Below are 21,971 nucleotides of genomic sequence, written 5' to 3' on the forward strand. Positions count from 1 at the left end.
AATCTTTTCCACTTGCCGAATTGTATTTTTAATTGATTTCTATTTTTAATGGAAACAGATAGGCCTTGGGCATTATTTGCACGAAACTATTTTCTCAGACAATCTAGTATTATCATGATAAGCAATTATTTCTGCGGTTAAAACATTAAAGCACGCCACAGGAAAAGTGTTCAAAAACAATCGCATCCACAACAAATATTTCTAATGATTGAATTTAAAAAAATGTTGTAACTTCAGAAATGATTTCATGTTTAAGTGTTTAACTCCATTAATTTGAATGGCATATTTAATATAAATGTTTATATCAGAAGTATTTTATTTATTTAAACTGTTATTTGCGTCAGTTTCACTAAACGGCTCAACACGCTCGCTGCCGCGGACATTTAAGAAGGAATGGATATTTGCTTCAAGTGACAGGCTTGGTGATTGAAATTGTATTTGTATAATCTTTCTGTATATGTTTAATTTTCTTTAGATTTTCTGTATAAAAGTGACCAAAAATACATTTAACTCCAGCTCACCATCGGTGTCGCCAAAGTGCTCCATCTCCAAAACGTTCGTACGCATGGGTCAGAGTTTGCGTGCAGGTGCACACATTTTCCCGTCAAGTTTTTCTTTATAAATCCCACCTTTTGCGCAGGAACTGGCGTACGCATGTTTTCAGCCCCGTTTTGTGCGTACGCAAGCTTTATAAATGAGGCCCCAGGTCCGTTTAGCGGATTTGTGCCAAATGCTAATGAAGACTTGGCCCAAATACATTTTGCTGTCTGGGGACCTAGCAGACACAGGGTGGTAGTGGGGGTGTATCACCGATACCAATACAACCGGACATTTCAGCTCTAATAAGCAACAGCATTTGCTAATCGTAAACAAGCGCTGCTGATACATTTGTGGACAAGAATAATGGGATTAAAAAGCATATTACAATAAGTATCTGAGAACGAGAAACAGAAAGGGCCGAGAGAGCAGCGGCAATGCCAAACACAGGCGCCATCTTCAAAGGGAAAAGTAAAAACAAAATGAAACTCTCATCTACAATTAAATCCAAGTAATCAATAGAATCTAATACTTTTTTAAGACGTCTAGCAAAAATGAAGGCTAGAATTTTATAATCATTATTAAGAAGACATATTGGGTGCCAATTATCAAGCAAAAGAATATCTTTTTTGGGTTTTGGAAGTAATGTAATAAGGCCTTGCGTGAGTGTAGGGGGGAGCGTGCCTTTTAAAATATTTTTTAAGAAAAGGAGCTAATTGTTTTGCAAATAATTTGTAGAATTCTGAAGACAATCCATACACTCCTGGAGATTTATTAAGTTTAAGACAATTAATGGCTTCAGTGACTTCCTCCAAACCAAGTGGTAGGTCACACATGCTTCTGTCTGCCCCATTAATTTTACAAAAACTAGGTAGTGAACTGAAAAACCTGTAGCTGCTCCATAATCAAAAGAGGAACTATGTCCGTACTATGGTGTATGTCCTGTATGCGCGTGCGTTGGATGCCGATGACGTCACCGCTCACGCCCCCTCATTAGCCGCGTTTCCACTGTCGGGACCAAAGCGCTAGTGCTAGTGCGTGCCAGGGCCAGTCGCGTTTCCACTGTCACTTCCGGGGCTTGATCGGGCTTTGCCGGGGTTATGAACAAAGGCGGGGTTTACCTTAAGGTCCTTGCACACTGAATCCGGAATTTTCGCATGCGTTTTTTCGTATCCGTCATTATGTGGCTCTAAACTGTCAAAACACCATTCAAATGCTTGTTACGGATGCGCAAAACGCAGAAAATCTAACCCGATCCGATTTTTTGTTTGTCGGACGAAAGTTTCGGAGGCAGTGTGCAAGTTTATTTTCCATAACGTGAGGTTGCATTTATTTTTTAATGTGCGAAAATTTCGGACGCGAATTTCGCGCTCAGTGTGCAAGGGTCTTTAGTCTGGAGACGCCAGCGCCGGATGATTCTGTCAGCATTAAAGACTTTTAAAATAATTTACTTCAAAACTCACTTTCATGTTTGAATGCCTTCTGTTTGTGATCCGATGTGGATTGTGACCACCGTATTAAGGCAGAAATATTTATAGGGTACGCGACATGTATATGTCTCCTGTTTAAAGGACTATGCTCGCTAACCAACAAATATGAACGGTTGAAGAAATCAGACTATCACAAATCACATTTATTTATTTTATTTGTCAGTAGCCCACGTCTCGTCTCTTACTGGACTATCATAAAATAAAGCAACCTTTTTTTCGGGAGCTCTGTTTCTCTGACTGAAAATAACTCCTACTGAGAGAGTGCTAAAGCTCCTCAGGTCGTATTTTTGGTGGCATATTTGTAGAAATTATCATTATTTCTAAATGTGATGTAAATATGTCCTGAACTACCAAATAAACAGAAATGGGCTCAACTAAAGAAGTAATTGTGTCCTCTTTCTTTTGTTAAATAGACCTAACGGTAAGCTAGAGCACTTTATTTGACTAATGTGCAATTTTGACACAAATTAATTATGATCGATAGCCTATATAAATTTTCATTGTAAACCTGTGGTAAAACAGTTTGATTAAGCGACAGACTAATTTCTGTCTTGTTTTCATCGGGTACAGCGACACTTGTGTGTCTTTTCTGGCATCTTCCCACTTAAATAAACATTTAGTGCAGCAGCAGCGAGCATATGTTTGAGAATATGAGAAGGAGAATATGTTGAGTTCATTCAGACCTGAGCGATTTTGTGTTTGTTTGTGTGATTGTTTCGATGTTTGGAATGAGAACTGTTACCGAATGTCAAGTTTTAGATCTGTGAGAGAGAGAGGAATGGATGAGAATCGATCTCAAGTGTTGCTGCTGCCATTTTCATGTTTAACTGACAGAGAAGTCCGTTCATATTTAATGTTTATTTAATTATTTTGTTAAAGACTTTTAATTTGAAACTGCTTTGTAAAGAGCTGTTTGAGTGGAGACTTTTATTATGAAAAGCACAGAGGGACTCAGGAAGAAAGTTGTCTACACCAAGTTGAAGCTGTATTCCACATTTCTAAAGATTATTTATGTTAATTTACTCATCTGAAGTTACAGAAGATATTACAAGATGCAAGATTAAGTTCTCCTTTGGTAATAAGCAGCCAGTGAAGTAAGTTTGTCATTTATATTGTATGTTATTAATGTGGATTGTGTTGCTATGTGGAAAGGAGTGCATACAAAGACTAGTTATACAGTTTGCTGTTAAAGAGCTGCTCGGAAAGTTTACAAAGACAACATTTATTTATATGATTTATTTACGTCCTTTTATATTCTTTATTACAACTTTATTTTTGTATATTTAGTTTTCACGGCATCTTGAGTTGGATGGTTGTCATGGTGAACCAAATCGCCTGTCATCAGAGAATCCTTATTATTCGGGGGGTGCTACAACCTGTATTTCTTTGTCGGCATTTATCTTTTGCAGATTACATTTACTCATTAAAATTTATGTCTATTCTAACACTTTACTGTCCCTGTATGAGTAATGAAAGCGGGGAATTTAAAATATATGCATGCATGGGAATAAAGAAACGTTATTTATTTATTTATTGTTTTACTTCTAGAAAAATGCTATGCTGGTTTAGCTGGTGGACCAGCAAGACAATGTTGGTCTACCTGCATGGTCTTGCTGGTGATGCTGGTCAACCAGCATGACCTTTGTTTGATTTATTTTAGCTCATTATTTTGTACACATTTATGCAGCCAGTACTTACAATGTCCATTTAATAAGTTAGGCCTACTTGTTTATTTCTACGTTTAAATTACTGAAATGGTAGACAATTAAATAGAAATTAGGCTAGCAATGTAAAGGAGTTCTTTAAGGGCAGTACTATATTGTAAAAACTTGGCCTGCAATACAACACATAGGCCTACAACTATATCAATTTTCATACAAATTTATTACAATAAATAAACTGAAGATTCTTAAATATTAGGCTAACATCTGTTTGAAATAAGTTTTGTCATTGCAACAGAATATTTGTACGTTACATTCACATTTATAGGAATTACTTAATACCACTGCTACCATGACAATATATACAGTGCATTCAGTATGCACATATAAATTATGATAATAAATTATCATGCTTCATCTCCCTTGATTCTTAATGTGTGAGATGAATACTATAACCATCTACATTTTCTAGCCTTTGTGGCAATATGGCCTGTAACAGTCAGTTAACAAACATTGTATGAGTACATCCGTGTTCCTACAAGCATCCGCTGACAATGTATTGTGGAGGATGTTTAATCAGAAAGTACATTGCAGTAACTTTATAATGCAGTTTGTTGGAGAAATAATGACCCTTGAAAGACCACCTCATCTGTCAAACATGATGATTATAGTTTCAGCATGGAAGTTCACTGACCTTTAGGATCAGTATTGTCACAGAATAATCTAGATGTATAGCCTAGGTCCACTCACTAGCATGGCAAACCCACACTTGTGATTTCGCAGGGTCTTTCCTTGAATGGAACTGGTTAAGGTGTCATTAGATGGCCTAAATGTGAACTTGGGTCATGTGAAAACAGGACGTGGTGGTGGAGGGGTGTTTGATAGTGATGATAAGCCCTGTCTGTTTTTTCTTCCTGTTCTTGAGTGCTAATGTCCTCCTAGATATTTCTTCGGCCTTCTGCTGACTACTGACCCCTTTGCAGTCGATGCTGTGAACGGTTTTGGTCTGGAGTTCACAGACTGTGCATGTCTGTTTCCAGATTTTCAGTGAGTCTCTTCTTCAGGGTCCTTGTTCTGGAAGGTCTTGAAAGGTCTTCACACTCAAGGCCAGAAATCATCTTTGAACAGTAAGGGCTTATCATCACCAACAACTCACAGAATTGTCTCTCTCATATGCATTTGGAAAGTCACAAATGTATGTCTGATCTGATCACCCTTTTTTAAAATCATGCATTTCTGCTCCAACCTGTCAACTGAAATCAGACACACTGGGGAAAAGGATTCCACGTCGGATACACAAACCCATAACCTTGTGATAATGGAAAGATGAGTGATGGTGTTTATGGAGAAATCCAAAATATCGTATCGTTTCCTTCAGAAGGGGGTACAGAAATTGCCGTTCTAAAAAAAAAAAAAAAACTTTATACAAATGATAAAGCTTTTTGAAAAGAACACCAATTCCTTCTGAAGTAAAGGATACGATATTCTGGATTTCTCCATAAACACCATCACTCATCTTTGCAAAACAGTCTCTGTGTCTTACTAAGGCTATAGCTTTTGCTTGTATAAACTAGCCTAGTCCTTATGCACGATTATCCTGTGCACTACCATTTCATCCGATGCATGTTTTTGTGCAGAAATGAAGGCTCTTTTTTCATCATCATCAGTAGTCTCTGTTATTTTGCCACTATCCAGAACAGTTGGGTCTTGACATTTGTGAAATTCTTTACTCTTCGGCCATTTGTAATTGTGTTAAAGAGTGGTATTGCTCTATGCAACAGAAATTTGTTCAAAATCTGCAGAGCTACACACTTTGTTCCATGCATCAGTTTCAACAGACCACCATGTGCATTTTTTTTTCAAACACAAATGCAGAGTGTGCCCAGAGTGGCCCCTGCAATTTCACTGATTTTGCAAGGTGAGTTAGCAGGTGTACATTATAGGAACACGCCGACTTTTTAAGACTTATTCACCTTATCCCCCAGAGTTAGATAAGTCCATACAAGGGCTGCACGATTTGGGAAAATTTTCATATTGCGGTGAAGACCATCATCTCCATGGTCTACACATGGCATGTAAATGTAAGCATTGAGTTCAGAGGCCACTGCTTCTCTTAACTGTGCCATGGAATCAAATGTGGATGACAATGGTGCTCTTGGTGCTGTGAATGTGGTTTCCTTAAAGAAACTGGCCAGAGTTTTCTTCTTGGCTTTAGCAGCAGGTGGATTTTCCACATCCATGCTATCATTCTCCATCACTGCAGTGCTTGGGGCTACAGACAGCTGGCCGTGAATTTCCTGAAACAAATAAACAATGCACATGTTTTAGAAATTTGTTACATTGAATTCTTTCTTACCAGTTAAGTAAACTCTGTGGTTTTACTCACTATCAACTCAGAGATGGCTCGCTCCTTTAAGGTCTGGGTCTCTTCTTCAGAGAGGTATTGTTTTCAGAACCTTGGGTCTAGGAAAGTGGTGAAGTTTAGCAAGTCCTGCGTGCCTTCATATTTGTTGTTGAGGTAGCTAAGAATTTTGGATTTCAGTGATTTGGTCAGGTCAGTGTCTGCTTCGTCTTCAGCCATCACTGAGGTGTTCAGAAGATGCAGAGCAGGTTTCACACAAGATATGCTCACATAACTTTCACCTGATAAGGCATCCGTGAAGTCCTGGAGTGGGCTGAGTGCCTTGTTTACAGATTCCAAGACCTCGATCCTGCCATGAGGGGAGTAGGTGTCGCACTTTGCGGTCTGTAGAGAGAACCTTGGACAACGCACTTTGCTGCTCCAGGACTCTTCCTATCATTTTCTGAGTGGAACCCCATCGTGTTGAGCAGTCTGTCACCATGGCATGCTCTGGGGGGTTGAGCTCTCGTTGTGCTTCCTTCAAGGCCACTCTTTTCTTCCAACTATGGGAGAAGTGGCCCACAATCTTCCTGCATACACCAGTAGCTCTGTTAATGCATTGTGCATTATTTTTCAGAGCATTTTCTGTGAATGATAAGATGAAAAACATTTACTCACTACAGTGACATTGCAAAAACGTTTAATATTCACATTCTAATTACACGCCCAATTCATATGAATAGCATAAAACAGTAATACAAACATGACAACACACACACACAGTGTTAATATTTTTATCAAATCATGTCACCACTCTAGGCCTTATTAATTATATTGGAGTAGCAGGCAAATAGCAATATCAGATTTGTTCTTTACACTCATCCATTTCTTACAGAGTTATGTTTAATGCTAATTAATAGCCCTAAATGAAATGGGCTACTCCTAGTATTTTTTGTGGCACACATAATTTTACATTGTATTTAAAGTTATTTCATTAATAAATCAAGGGTACAACTGCCCCTAACCCCGAAGTTAATTGCTCTTAAAAGTACAGTAGTTTAAAATATTTACTGTAGTGTTATAACCATATGAAATCAATTTAACTTACCAATGGCCAAATGAAGTCTATGCCCAAAACACTGGATTCTAGTCCACTGATTAAGCTCCACCGCTTTGACCATGTTGGTGCCGTTGTCTGTTGTTATGGCAACCTGACGCTCCTCGCAGAGGTCCCACGCAGCCAGTGCCTCTCTCAAGCCCAAGGCTATGTTTTCTCCTGTGTGGTCGTCGGGGAAATACGATGTTTGCAGGCAGCGGACAAAGTGCACAGTCAAGCTAATATACGGTTCACTTGTCCTGCTCGACCACAGGTCCGTAGTGGTTGAAAAGAACGTCACCGTAGCCATTTCCTTTTGAACTTCCTCACGGCCCGAGTTATAAAGATTAGGGATCGCTATTTGAGAGAAATGTTTTCGAGAGGGCAGCTGGTACGTCTTGTCCAGTGTGCGGATCATTTTTTGAAATCCCACTTTACTAACGGTGTGTATAGGCATCATATCTTTTGCCAAACAGTGCGTTATGGCGTCGGTGATTTCTTTATGTCTAGGCGAAGACTTATCATATAACGTGAGGCTCGCAAACACATCTGTAATTGTGTTTTGTTTTGTTCGGGGAACAGCTTGTGCCTTGTCTCCTTCAGTTGTCTCTTTACTACTCTGGGTTTTCACCGTCATGCATTCATCATATTTTTCTCTGTGCTGTTTCAGGTGCTGATATAAATTTGTTGTATTGCCACGTGATGTAGCAACTTTAATTTTGCAAATCTTGCACAGTACCTCTCTCTGCTCAGTGTCAGTAATCCTAAATCCAAAATACCGCCATATGACAGAGGTAGAGTTTTTTTTTGGCTACCAGATCAGTGTCGATCTCCTCGGCATCCATCTTCGCTCTGGTATCTCCGTGCTGCGCACACAAGTGACCACGCACGCCACACGCGCACTGCTTTTACTGACACTGATGGAATAACAAATGAGGAAATTTCCTGAGCTCTTTGACTCAAAGGCACCTGCCAATATCCTCTCAGCAGGTCAAGCTTTGTTACAAATTTAGCAGAACCAACTTGATCAATACAATCATCCACTCGTGGGAGTGGGAAACAATCCGGCCTTGTCACACTATTAAGTTTACGAAAGTCGGTGCAAAATCTTACCGCACCATCAGACTTTGCAACCAACAAGCAAGGCGATGCCCAATCTGAACTCGAAGGAACTGCTATATCATTTTCCAGCATATATTTGATTTCTGCTTCCATTAGCTTTCGTTTCTCTGGTGACACTCGATAATAACGTTGTTTTATAGGTGATGCGTTACCCACATCAATGTCGTGTTCAGCCCAGTCAGTACGCGTTGGCGTGTCCCCAAACAATTCTGGAAAACTCTGTAACAAAGAAATCAAATCTACAGACTGTAACGGTGACAAGTGAACCAGAGTAGCATCAAGTTTTTCCAAAGATTCAGTATTGTTTAATCGCCCATGTAAAACACTATCATCAGGTTCATAACCCTCTTTCTCCCCTGAACAAAGTTTGAAACCTCAGACGTCGCAAGTAGAACTGAATGAACGGATCCATCATTATTTGACTTAAAACTCTCATAGTACGGTTTTAACAGATTTACATGATATAAGTGAGTAGACTTCCTCCGATGTGGAGTTGCCACTATGTAATTTTCATCGCTCAGTCTACGCTTCACCACAAACGGGCCCTCAAATTTCGCTTCAAAAGGAGAAGACGGCAATAGACGTGACACAAGGACCTGATCTCCTGGCTCAAAAACACGGCGTTCAGTTTTACGATAATACAACAGTTTCATCTTATGCTGTTGCCTTTCAAGCTTAACACTGGCTAACTCTCTTGCTTGTATCAGCCTCTGACGAAATCCATCGACATATGCAAGCAAATTTTTTGGTGAATCTGAACTTTTAACAGGAATTTGCAGTACTGCCAAAAGCCCCCGAACTTTATGACTGAAAACTAAGTCGTTAGGACTAAATCCAGTGCTTTCTTGTACAACTTCACGTGCAGCCAACAATAACCAGGGCAACCCCTCCTCCCAATCCCCATCCAACTGTACACAATAAGCACGAAGGAGAGATTTCAAAGTCTGATGAAATCTCTCCAACGATCCCTGGCTTTGTGGATGAAAGGCACTAGCAAGATTATGCTTAATTTTTAGCTGTTTTAATACTTGTTGGAAAAGATGAGACGTAAGGTTAGTACCCTGATCACTCTGAATAATTTTAGGAATGCCAAAAATTGACATAAACTGTGACAAAGCCTTTACAATTGAACGTGACGTAATTGTGCGCAAGGGATAGGCAGAAGGAAAGCGTGTAGCCAAGCACATAACGGTAAACAAATACTTGCTTCCTGACTTCGAACATGGTAGAGGACCCACGCAATCCACAACAACATGTTCGAAGGGTTCACAGTTCGCTGGAATCGGATTTAATGGAACCGGTTTTAAGACCTGATTCGGCTTACCAGTAAGTTGACAAGTGTGACACTTTTTAACATAAGCAGAAATATCCCGCTTCAGTCGTGGCCAAAAAAAATAGCGTAGAACCCGATTATAGGTTTTCTTAACCCCAAGGTGACCAGATTTTTCATGAGCAACTTCTAAAACCATAGAGCGAAACTTTGTTGGAACAACTATTTGGACAATAGGATCACCGACAAAATCCTGGCCATGAGGACACCATTTTCTCAGCAAGAGTCCATCCTGAATGAAGTACTCTCTGGTCACATCAGCTACGTCACTGTCAAAAAGAGCAAGAGTGAATAATTCAGACAATGAAGAATCAGAATGTTGCTCCTTACTCCATTCATCTGTAGAGAACGAAAAAGACAAATCAGACAAGTCAGGTATAGGAAGAGAAATATTTGTCCTTGACACTTGTTTGGTTTCATCGGTCAGGACACACTGAGCATTTTTGACCATAGCCCGAGTTGCAATAGCTACAGGATCTCCCTTTAAAACTTCTTGAGTAACCTCACTCCCAGACAAAACCATAGGAGATGGCGGTACACTAGGCCAGACCTGACCTCCTGCCAATTTGTTACCCAAAATAAGGTGAACCCCCTCAATTGGTAACACAGGGCGCAGTCCTACAGCAACCTCACCAGTCACCAAATCAGAGCTAAGTTTCACTTTATGTAAAGGCACTGATAATGTATTTAATCCCATTCCCCGGACTAACATGCTCTCACCAGTTTCAGATTGCGAGGAAAATGGCAAAGTGGACTCTAAAATGAATGAATCCACAGCTCCAGTGTCCCGCAGGATTTTAATGGGAACTTCCATAGATCCATCCAACAAAGACACTCGCCCTTCTATAATGAAAGGAGCAAAACTAGACAAGCAATTATTAGAAAGTTTAATATCAGTGTCACTATCACATAAGTGAACAGAATTGGCCATTGCCGCAGGTTTAAATTTACCCGTCTCAACTCGTTTATTTTTACTTTTAAGTATCAAACAATCTGCTTTCCAGTGTCCTTTTCCCCGACAGTAGTTACAAGTTTTGGATTGATCAAATTTGCTTGAAAATGTGTGACCAGACTGTGAAGTGGTATTTGTAAAATGAGCTAAACCCGCTTCCTCCAGGGAGCCGCGCCCCTCCCGTGTCTGCCAAACAGCAGCCGAACTCTTATGAGTAAGCACATAGTTATCAGCCAATGATGCCGCTTCTTCAGGAGACTGAAATTTGTGTTCATTAACATACGTTGCAACTTGCTCTGGAACAGAGTTTTTAAACTGTATAATCAACTCAAGCAAATCATCAAATGTTTTAACATCAAGCGATGAACACCAACGCGTAACCTGTCGTCTTAACTCCCGTACAAACTCCAAATGGGTCCGGCCTGGAATCATCTTACACGATCTAAATCGCTGTCGATAAGTTTCAGGCACACACTCATAAACTTTCAACACCGCTGCCTTAACAGTATCATAGTCCTTACACTCATCAATAGTTAAAGCAGAAAAAGCTAATTGTGCCTTACCAACTAACACGCACTGCAACAACAATACACAGTTTGTTTTGGACCAACCTTGCATCTCAGCGACACGTTCAAAAAGAGAAAAAAACACATCTGGATCATGTTCATTGAATTTAGGAATAAGTTTTAAATTTTGATGCAATGGAAAACTTCCAGAAGCACCAAACTCCAGTGAACTATCAGTATTCTCCTTACTTTCCTGTAAAAGTTTGAGCTTTAAATAGTCCAGCTCCATTTTCGCCTTCTCTAACTCAAGTTTACCTTGTTCAGATCGTTGTTTAATTTTCTCATGATCTATTTGCAACAACAACAACTCTTTTTGTTGGTCAAAAGTTAAAACGGACTGTGAAGCAGGTAAGTTTTGTGCTTTTACGTCCTGAATTTGCTCCATTGTAGACGACAAAATTCCTTTACTCACCAATTTATTTTCCAACTCAATCTTAATAGTACTTTCTTTAAGTCTCTTGTCACTAATTGTAATTTCATAAAACTCAGCAATTCTTAAAAGCTGCTCTTTCGTGCATTTATCTAATGATTCACGTGAAGGTGATTTAGCAAACTTTTCTACATCCGCCATAAACGCATCACAGAACGCAAGCAACTAATTGTGCAAACAAACACTCAGAATTTCCCCCCTATCTACCTTTCCAAACAATCTAACTTACTAGACCCTAATCTTCATGTAGTTACAGGCGAGGGGAAATTAAGCACACGAACCCAATGGGTGCAATTGCAACTAGTTAAACTAGCGTCAAATCACAACACCACGGAAGTGCTCCCGAGACAACCGCTACTACCCGCTTTCACCACAGCACTACAAAAACAACAAAACCGACATGTCTCAAAGGAAACAAGTCGCTTAGCCTAACCGGGAAAAACTCCAAGTAAAAAACAATTTTGCACAACAGTTACTTACCCGTCCGTGACTTCGAACGGCGATCGAATCATTGCGAACTGTACAAATCACTGTCAGGTGGTCCCCAACACAAACTTAATTGCGCCGTGACGTCAAATTATTCAAATAGGGTTTCCCTCAAAACGTCAGGAACAAACAACCGTCTCAAACTATGTTTAAACGAATAACCGAAATCAAAAGCAAAAACTCGACGAAACAAATGAGTTTATCAAATATTTCCATCATTCGCAAACTATCAAACAAAAAAGGACGAGCCCCCATTTGTTACGCCCCATGGCTCAAAGGGACGCAACAAAGACGGGGACACACGCAGAAGTGCCAAAAAATATACGAAATTTATTAACAAAAGAGAACTATACAGAAAAAGAATAAAGTAACATGAGACTGTCAGGAATCAGTGGTGTAAAGTTAAGTGAATGCATGAAGTGTAATGGGCTGTAGTAATTAGGGCTGTACTCAACCAAAGAAAATCTTGGTCGACTGAAGTCCTGAAATTTTCGACTAAAAATCGACTAAAATCGACTAAAAATGACGTTAGAAAAAAAACCCGTTAAATTAATTAGATGCGCACTGTGCGCAGGACTTGGTAGCCTTGTTGTCCGCCTAAATGAATTATAAATAAACATAAACAACTAGTAGGCTATTTGCAGTATATTAAATCGTTTTTGACCTAATTATTTTGCACTGAAATTAGTCTGACACTCGAGTCTGTCAGCTCTGACGGCGCTGCATCACGTGCACCTGCGCAATATCATAGCTTATAATTTCCGAAAATAGTACTATGTTGTCAACTAGTGATTTCATCACAAGAACTGTTGAGGGATATGCAACGTAATTTAGACAATTATTTTTGTCATATGTTATAATAATAAGTTATAACTGTCAGACACTATAATTTCACCCTGCATGTCCTCGCACCGAGCGAGGCTGAACATGAGCTCAGCTTCGCAGCTGAGACACGAATAGAATATTAACTTAAAGCTTTTACTCTTAATAAACACAAAAGGCATGTCCACTTTAATAAAAAAATAATATTTATTAAACAAACCAGATCAAGAGCAGAAACGAAATAAAGTGCATAACTGAAAAATAAAGCATCCTAGGCTCAAAACTAACACAACCAACAGCACAGCGCAATTGCGCATTAGGCTCCAAATAAAACATAAAAAAGTTAACGTTAGGTTATCACACTAAAACATTGAAATATGCAAATTCTGATGTTCATAGCCTACTCAAAACAGACAGGGCAAGCTAACGCAGACAAGTGAGCTTAACGTTACCACTTTTAGATGATATGTCATGTTTGTCGTCAAGCTGTGGAAAACTGTTGCTTGCAAACTTTGCATTCGACCTTTTTCCTGTTATCAATTTTGACAAAATGCTGCCACACTGTCGATTTATTTGTTGTTGACATGTTAGAAGAGGACTGACTATTAAACGCTCTCACAATTAAATAAATAATATTCAGCATCAAACCTTCTATGCTCGACGCTCTCTCTTGGGTTGGACTAATCCAAAAAAGGTGAAAACAAGGGGGGTGTTTTGAAGACAGACTGTTACAGTGAAACAAGGGTACTCTGAAAACACCCCCATTAGCAGTTAGTGCTTTCCACCTGATGAAATGAGCGCGCCTCAGCGCGGCAAAACTGATGAAATAAACGCGGCAGAAAATCGACCAATCAGAATTTTGGTCGAACCAGAACGTATCGACCAACTAATCGACTAATCGACTAGGACAGTACAGCCCTAGTAGTAATGTTGGATGCGAAACGTAAACAGAAAGCAAACAAAACAGAGTCCGAAATGCAGCCGCGCCCCTCCCGCAGTCATTTGTCATAAGTCCCTTTTTAAAGGAAGAGACCGGAAAACAGCAGCAGGTGTCCACGATAAGAACGCCCACCAATAACTCCTTTGGAAGGCGGCACAGGGATGACGCACATGAGTCGTCACAGGATGCTATTCTTTTTCTTCACAACACTAGCGAATAAACAGTGAATGAGCCTACTCAGTTCAACAGATTTTTTTTTTCTTTATTATATTTTTATTATTATTTAACGTTAGCCAGTTGGAGAAGAATTCTTTGAAACGTTGTTTTTCAGTAAAGTTACTTGACATCAATAAAAGGTGGGCCATTTTCACATATAAATTACACAATAAACACATATAGAGACACATTTACATGAGAACAGGCTGGATGAATTGTTGTTAATGTGTTTTAATGTAATTTGCTTGTTGAGCCAGATGAGTGTTGTTTTTTGTTAAATAATTGTTATAATTGTGTTAATGTTTACTTGTTATTATTAAATAAACTTGTTAGGTATATTAATGTACCATACCATACCATACCATAATGTACCCAGTGCATGCTGAAGTTCCTGTGGCCGGTTGCATAAACTGCTTAGACTAGTCTTAAAAGTTAGTCATCTAATTATTTTCTTCAAGACTGGTGCTAAATTTTTAAAGTCAGTTACATAAAAAGGTAGATTGGTCTAATTTGAATCAGAAAAGCAAGAATGATTACCTCTTGACTAATTTCTAGTTGATCAAATTAGTTCTTAAGACACAGTCTTAACATAGTGGCTAAGTTTATGCAACTGGCCCCTGGTCTGAAGGGGCCAACACAACAACATCATCCATAAAGAGCAGAGACGAAATCGTGTTGTCCCCAAACCTGACACCCTCCGGCCCCTGGTTGCGCCTAGAAATTCTACCCATAAAAATTATGAACAGAACTGGCGACAAAGGGCAGCACTGCCGGAGTCCAACATGCACCGGAATGAAGTCTGACTTACTGACGGCAATGCGAACCAAACTCTTGCTTCGGTCGTACAGGGACACAGTCGAATGCCTTCTCCAAATCACAAAGCACATGTAGATTGGTTGGGCAAACTCCCATGAACCCTGTAGAGGTTATAGAGCTGGTCCAGTGTTCCACAGCCGGGACGAAAACCGCACTGTTCCTCCTGAATCCGAGATTCTACTATCGGCCGTATTCTCCTCTCCAGTACCCTGGCATAGACTTTCCCTGGGAGGCTGAGAAGTGTGATCCCCCTGTAGTTGGAACACACCCTCCAGTCCCCCTTCTTAAAAAGAGGGACCACCACCCTGGTCTGCCATCCCAGAGGCACTGTCCCCGACCGCCACGCGATGCTGCAGAGGCGTATCAGCCAAGACAGCCCCACAACATCCAGAGACTTGAGGTACACAGGGTGGATCTCATCCACCCTGAAGTCACAGAGGAGTTTCTTGACTACCTCGGTGACTTCAGCTTGGGTAATGGATGAGTCCACCTCTGAGCCCTCAGCCTCTGCTTCCTCAATGGACGATGTGACGGCTGGATTGAGGAGATCCTCAAAGTATTCCTTCCACCGTCCAACGACATCCTCAGTTGAGGTCAACAGCAGCCCACCTCCACTGTAGACAGTGTTGGTAGGACACTGCTTCCCCCTCCTGAGGCGCCAGACGGTTTGCCAGAATTTCTTCGAGGCCAGCCGATAGTCCTTCTCCATGGCCTCATGAACTCCTCCCAGGCCCAAGTTTTTGCCTCGAAAACCACCCGGGCTACAGTCTGCTTGGCCCGTCGGTACCCGTCAGCTGCCTCAGGAGTCCCACAAGCCAACCAGGCCCGATAGGACTCCTTCTTCAGCTTGACGGCATCCTTTACTTCCGGTGTCCACCACCGGGTTCAGGGATTGCTGTCTCGACAGGCACCGGAGACCTTACGGCCACAGCTCCGAGTGGCCGCTTCGACAATGGAGGTGGAGAACATGGTCCACTGGGACTCAATATCTCCAGCCTCCCTCAGGATCCGCTCGAAGCTCTGCCGGAGGTGGAAGTTGAAGATCTCTCTGACAGGAGATTCAGCCAAACGTTCCCAGCAGACCCTTACAGTATTCTTGGGTCTGCCGAGTCTGTCCAGCTTCCTCCCTCGCCATCGGATCCAACTCACCACCAGGTGGTGATCAGTTGAAAGCTCCGCCCCTCTCTTTACCCGAGTGTCCAAGACATACGGCCGCAAAGTCGATCATCGACCTACGGCTTAGGGTGTCCTGGTGCCACGTGCACTGATGGACACCCTTATGCTTGAACATGGTGTTTGTTATGGACAAATTGTAACTAGCACAGAAGTCCAATAACTGAACACCACTCTGATTCAGATCAGGGATCCGTTCCTTCCAATCATGCCCCTCCAGGTGTCACTGTCGTTGCCCACGTGGGTGTTGAAGTCCCCGGTAGAATGACGGAGTCTCCAGCTGGAGCACTTTCCAGCACCCCTCCCAGAGACTCCAAGAAGGCCGGGTACTCTGCACTGCCGTTTGGCCCGTAGGCACACACGACAGTGAAAGACCTATCCCTGACCCGTAGGCGCAGGGAAACGACCCTCTCGTTCACAGGGGTGAACTCCAACACATGGCGGCTGAGCTGGGGGGCTATAAGCAAACCCACACCAGCCAGCAGCCTCTCACCATGGGCAACTCCAGAGTGGTAAAGAGTCCATCCTCTCTCAAGGAGTGTGGTTCCAGAGCCCCGTGCGCCAACATCACGGTCCTCGATTTAATTTTACTCATAAAGGGTTTTTTGATCCACTCTTAGTCTGACCCATCGCCTAGGACCCGTTTGCCTTGGGAGACCCTACCAGGGGCATATAGCCCTGGACAACATAGCTCCTAGGTTCATTCAGGTACTCAAACCCATCCACCACGTTAAGGTGGCAGTTCAAGGAGGGGGTGTATTAATGTATATTAATGTAAGCTTGTATTTTCATGATTTTCATCATACCAAAATTCAATGTAGTTGTTCGCATTCCACCCTGGTGAACAGGCTACCATCCTTAACATCTATTACTGTTGACCAGCATAGTTTCCAATGTTTGTAACCAGCATCTAATGCTGGTGCTGGTTTGCTGGTCATCAGCATGAGATGCTGGTGATTGGATGCTGGTCACAAGCATACCAGCACCAAAACACAACATATGCTGGTCTTGCTGGTATGACCAGCTATGCTGGTCTATGTGGGTTTTTCAGGCATGATCATTGTCAGTTTCTGTAAAAATCTGTAACATGTTAATGTTTTAATTACTTTATTGCAATTCATTCATTTAGATTCACATATTATGGTGTTGTAGTTATTTGCCTGTAGAGGTTCGTAAATATAGGTTATTTAATTATTTTGTTATATTATTTATGATTTATCCATGTTATTTTGTGAGAAATAACAGTATTGTTTTTTTTTTATATAGCTATTTTACAGGCTTTTGTCTTATATTCTGACTCAAATAATGTGTTTCTAACAGCAAACACTCAGAATAAAGTGAGTGATCTGCTGATGATCCTGAATGGCTTGTTGAATGAGTGTTGATAGTCTGAGGCTCATCAATATTAACAGATCTGCTGAAAACACTCTTTATTTCATGACAATAGTTCCTGTTTTCACCTCATTTATTATGCTGATGTCTTCAGATCTCCTGTAAATGGCCACTTAAAACGCATTTCATTGGTGCCAACAGACTGATGGTATTTGTTGGTAACTACATGTAGCCAATGTTTATTTGTTTATGCTTTCAACTGTTATTCTTACCATTATTTATATTTACATTATTTTATTCTGTTGTCCACGAGCATAAAAACAAACTCAGTAACTTATATATTTTTGATTTTACTAGCTCCTCACACTACAATTCATCATCAGTGAAGCTCCTCCCACTGTAATTCATCATCAGTGAAGCTCCTCCCACTGTAATTCTTCAATAAATTCTGGAATATCAGCTACAAGTGAAGACGAGCACAATGCACCAGGAAGAGCTGAAATCTGCAAAGACTGAGTTTATTAAAGAGGACAGTGAGAACATGAGTGATCCAGAACCCTGCAGAATGAAACACACTGAAGATCCTGAAGAACAAAGAGGTTGGTGTTTATTCTTCATTCATTCATGAAGAACATTCATTCTAGAAAGATTCAAGAACATAAACACTTTTAGATTTTTTTTTTTAAATAAAAGGTTCAGTAAGTGAAGGTTTCATATTGATTGTCAACATCAGTTCAAAATAAATTTAAATATTTTAATTATTTTATTTTACATTTATTTTATATATGGTTTATAATTTGTAACAGTGTTACCAGAATTTTGACCTGAATCTACATCTACTGCAAACATTTGTGTTTTTTTTCTCGCAGTGAAATTCACTTGATCTTGTGTTTCTTGAGCGGCCCTTAATTAAAACGTCTTAGTAATTTTTAACACAAATGTTGGTCTCAAAACATGGCAGTATTGTGTATTTTAAATTTCATATCATGTTAGATAATTGTGTCATTGATCAAACATATTTAATAGTTCCAATACAGAAACATGGGATTTTTGCCTAAATTGTTTAAAAAATAAATAACTGGAAGATCAGTGCACCTCATTCATGGAAAGTTACAGGGACTTATAATTAATTTATAAAAAAGTTTTAAATTATTGTAATATAAATTATTGTAATATTTTATAGTAGTTGTCTGATGCATCTGGGATCATTTTTATCTCCATTCACTTCATATTTCTAATTTAGAAAATTTAAAAATTAATGTTTTTCTTTCATTTCAGAGCTGATGGAAGTGAAGGAGGAGAGTGAAGAACTGAGCGAAGTGAAGGAGGAGAGTGAAGAACTGAGTGAAGTGAAGGAGGAGAGAGAAGAACTGAGTGAAGTGAAGGAGGAGAGTGAAGAACTGAGTGAAGTGAAGGAGGAGGAACATCATGTCCAACCTGGAAAAAAATATTTGAGTCGCTCAAAGACTAAACAGAGATTTTTAAAGAAAAGAAGAGCCAATAAATCTACAACCTGCACTCAGTGTGGAAAGAGTTTCACAACCAAACAAAGTTTTGAGCTTCACATGAGAGTTCACACTGGAGAGAATTCATTCACATGTGATCAATGTGGGAATAGTTTCAGTCATTCATCAGCCCTTAATGTTCACATGAGGATCCACACCGGAGAGAAGCTGTTCACATGTGATCAGTGTGAAAAAAAATTCCCTAAGGCATCAGACCTGAAGAGACACTTGGCAGTTCATACGAAGGAGAAGCCACATTCATGTTCTGTGTGTGGAAAGAGTTTTTCACTGCTGTATTATTTACAAAGACATCAAAGAATTCATACTGGTGTGAGAGAGTACGTGTGCTTTGAGTGTGGAAAGACTTTTATTTCAGTGAGCGTTTTAAAACGGCACCAGAGGATCCACAGCAGAGAGAAACTGCACACACAATCTGCAAAGACTGAGTTTATTAAAGAGGAAAGTGAGAACATGAGTGATCCAGAACCCTGCAGAATGAAACACACTGAAGATCCTGAAGAACAAAGAGGTTGGTGTTTATTCTTCATTCATTCATGATGCTGAAGAACATTCATGTTAGAAACATTCAAGCACTTCATCACATTTAGATTTTTTTTAACAAAAGGTCAGTAAAGGAAGGTTAACTGTTTTATTTTACATTTATTTTATGTATGGTTTACAATTTGTAACCGTGTTACCAGAATTTTGACCTAGATCATTTCAAAATGTACAAATTTACAATCTACTCCGCTTTACTGCAAACATTTGTGTTCTTTCTCGCAGTGAAATTCACTTGATCTTGTGTTTCTTGAATGGCCCTTAATAATTAAAACTTTTTAGTAGTTTTTAACATAATTAAATATCAATCTAAATGTTGGTCTCAAAACATGGCAGTATTGTGTATTTTAAAGTTCATATCATGTTAGATAATTGTGTCATTGATTAAACATATATAGTTCTTAATACAGAAACATGGGATTTTTGCCTAAATTGTTTTTTTTTTAAAATAACTGGAAGATCAGTGCACCTCATTCATGGAAAGTTTCAGGAACGTATAATTAATTTATAAAAAAGTCTTAAATTATTGTAATATGTTATAGCAGTTGTCCGTTGCATCTGGGATCATTTTTATCTCCATTCACTCCATATTTCTCTTTTTGAATTATTTTGATTATTTAGAATAGGGATCGACCGATATGGATTTTTTAGTGCCGATACTGATTTTTTTTCATCAGCCTTAGCCGATGACCGATACGGGCTGCCGATATTTGGAGCCGATACTGCTTTTGCTCACTAAATTTACATCATAGAAATGACACAATGATGATAACAAATGTTACAAGTCTCAATTTAAAAAAGGAACATTTATTGAACTTAAAAAAAACAATATTTGACAAATATTAAAATCCTGTGAGGTAGAACATTACACACAGTATCAACAAGCAAGCAGCACAATAAAGTGCAAACTGTACTATACTTTTCTTCTTCATTTTAAAAGTAACCAACTATTTACAATCTAGTTAATTTTAAACAAAACAAAAACGATTTTAAAGGGGTGATGAACTGAGAAATCAAAGTTTCCTTGAGCTTTTGACATATAAGAGATCATCATACTATAATAATATCCTGTAAGTTTCAGAACTGAAAACTACCTTGTTAGTCCAATAAAAGCTTTTATAGACATCAGGCTCAGCAAACGACTCGTTTTTCAAAGTGGGGAACTATGACGTCAAAGAGGATAAAACACCGCCTCCACAAAAGAAGATCAACGCCTACTTCAACACGGCCTGTTTAGCCCCGCCCACCGATTCGCCCAAACATGCTAAATAACATAGGACGACATGATGCTAAACCGGATCGAGCTACTTCCAAGCAATAAACATGCTGTAACGACTATGGCTCGATGGGTAAAAATGGACTTTTAATTTATATACTAATTAAAAGTGAAAACACTTTCTAAGTCCCACAGACTTGGCAGACTCTGTAACTGAATCCCTTTTACGACCCACTTCCCCCTTTCCACAGTGTGAGCTTCAAAGACATTCTTTGAAATGTTACACACACACACACACACACACAAAACACACTCGTGGACTTTGAAACAGACATTCCCACACAGAACAAGTCACTAAATGTTGATATGTATTCCTATGTTTCTTTAAAGTGTCATCGTTTGCCATTACGGAAACACTGACAATTTTATTGTACGTTTAATCAAGCTTTATTTGTGTGTAATGATGCATATGAACGTAACGTTATGTGTGTCCAAAATCTACCTGTAATTCTTGGTATCTGTCTGACCGTCCTGTTTTAATTCGATCAGTCCCACCTAAGTTATATAAGTAACATCTTTAGTTCAGTATGTATAATCTTAAGAGGAAATATGAATTATTTCGTTCAGGAGACATATGGTGAAAGGAGTCGTTTTCTTCACACAAAGAGAATTTTCCCGCCTCAGAACCGAAAGATTTCATTGGGTACCGTCATCAAACAGGGCGTTACCCCGCGCTGCTTTAAAAACCACAACACAAGCAGACGTCTCTCTCTCTCTGCTCTCACACGCTCTCACCCTCGTGACTCCGAACTCTGAACTCTGCACTCTCACCCCTCCCTGCTCCATGAGCAGCGGAGCGAGAGAGGGGACAGGGCCTTCATCCAAACGCGGATGTAAAAAGCCTTTCTTGGCTTGTAACCAAGTTTTCTCGCCCTTCCCGCACCGGGAAGAGACTTCCGTACCTCGGTAATGTTACATTCAGTGAGTTTTTAAGAACTTCACGCGAAACGCAAGCCTACAAATCGATGAGACACGGTCCAGCCAAGATACGCACGTGGTCCCGAAGCCCAGCTTCCCACAGACAAAGGAACAGAATCGCAAGTAACGTATAAAATGATCTCTCTCGAAGCTGCTTTCACAGTTGTCTCTTAAAAGGTTCTGTTTGTGAATTACCATCCTTTCTCCCTCACTTTCTTCCTATTTTCATTCTGATCAAGTCATGTTTATGTTTGTTTGTTTAAACGTTCGTGTGTCTTGTGTAATTTTACGTACGTAGATTAGCCTATATTACTTCCTATATGCATATAATCCTTTGTGTGTCATTTTTGATTAAATAAATCTTTTATACTTTGACTGACTCTGTGTTACAATCCCACCAATGT

At 39.8% G+C, this 21,971-nt stretch overlaps 1 protein-coding gene across 1 annotated transcript in view; it reads left to right on the top strand.

Annotated features, from left to right (window-relative positions):
- Positions 1 to 2,968: 2,968 nt before the first annotated feature.
- LOC307164208 (uncharacterized protein) overlaps positions 2,969 to 21,971 on the top strand; it is a 37,237-nt gene continuing 18,234 nt past the window's right edge. The window contains exons 1-3 of the mRNA XM_079880734.1: positions 2,969 to 3,121; positions 17,668 to 17,909; positions 18,589 to 19,344. Coding sequence (XP_079736860.1) covers positions 17,792 to 17,909; positions 18,589 to 19,344 — 874 coding nt within the window. The 5' untranslated portion in view covers positions 2,969 to 3,121; positions 17,668 to 17,791. The remainder of the gene's footprint in view (positions 3,122 to 17,667; positions 17,910 to 18,588; positions 19,345 to 21,971) is intronic.

Source organism: Squalius cephalus, assembly GCF_949319135.1.
Source record: "Squalius cephalus genome assembly, chromosome: 1".
Lineage (NCBI taxonomy): Eukaryota > Metazoa > Chordata > Actinopteri > Cypriniformes > Leuciscidae > Squalius > Squalius cephalus.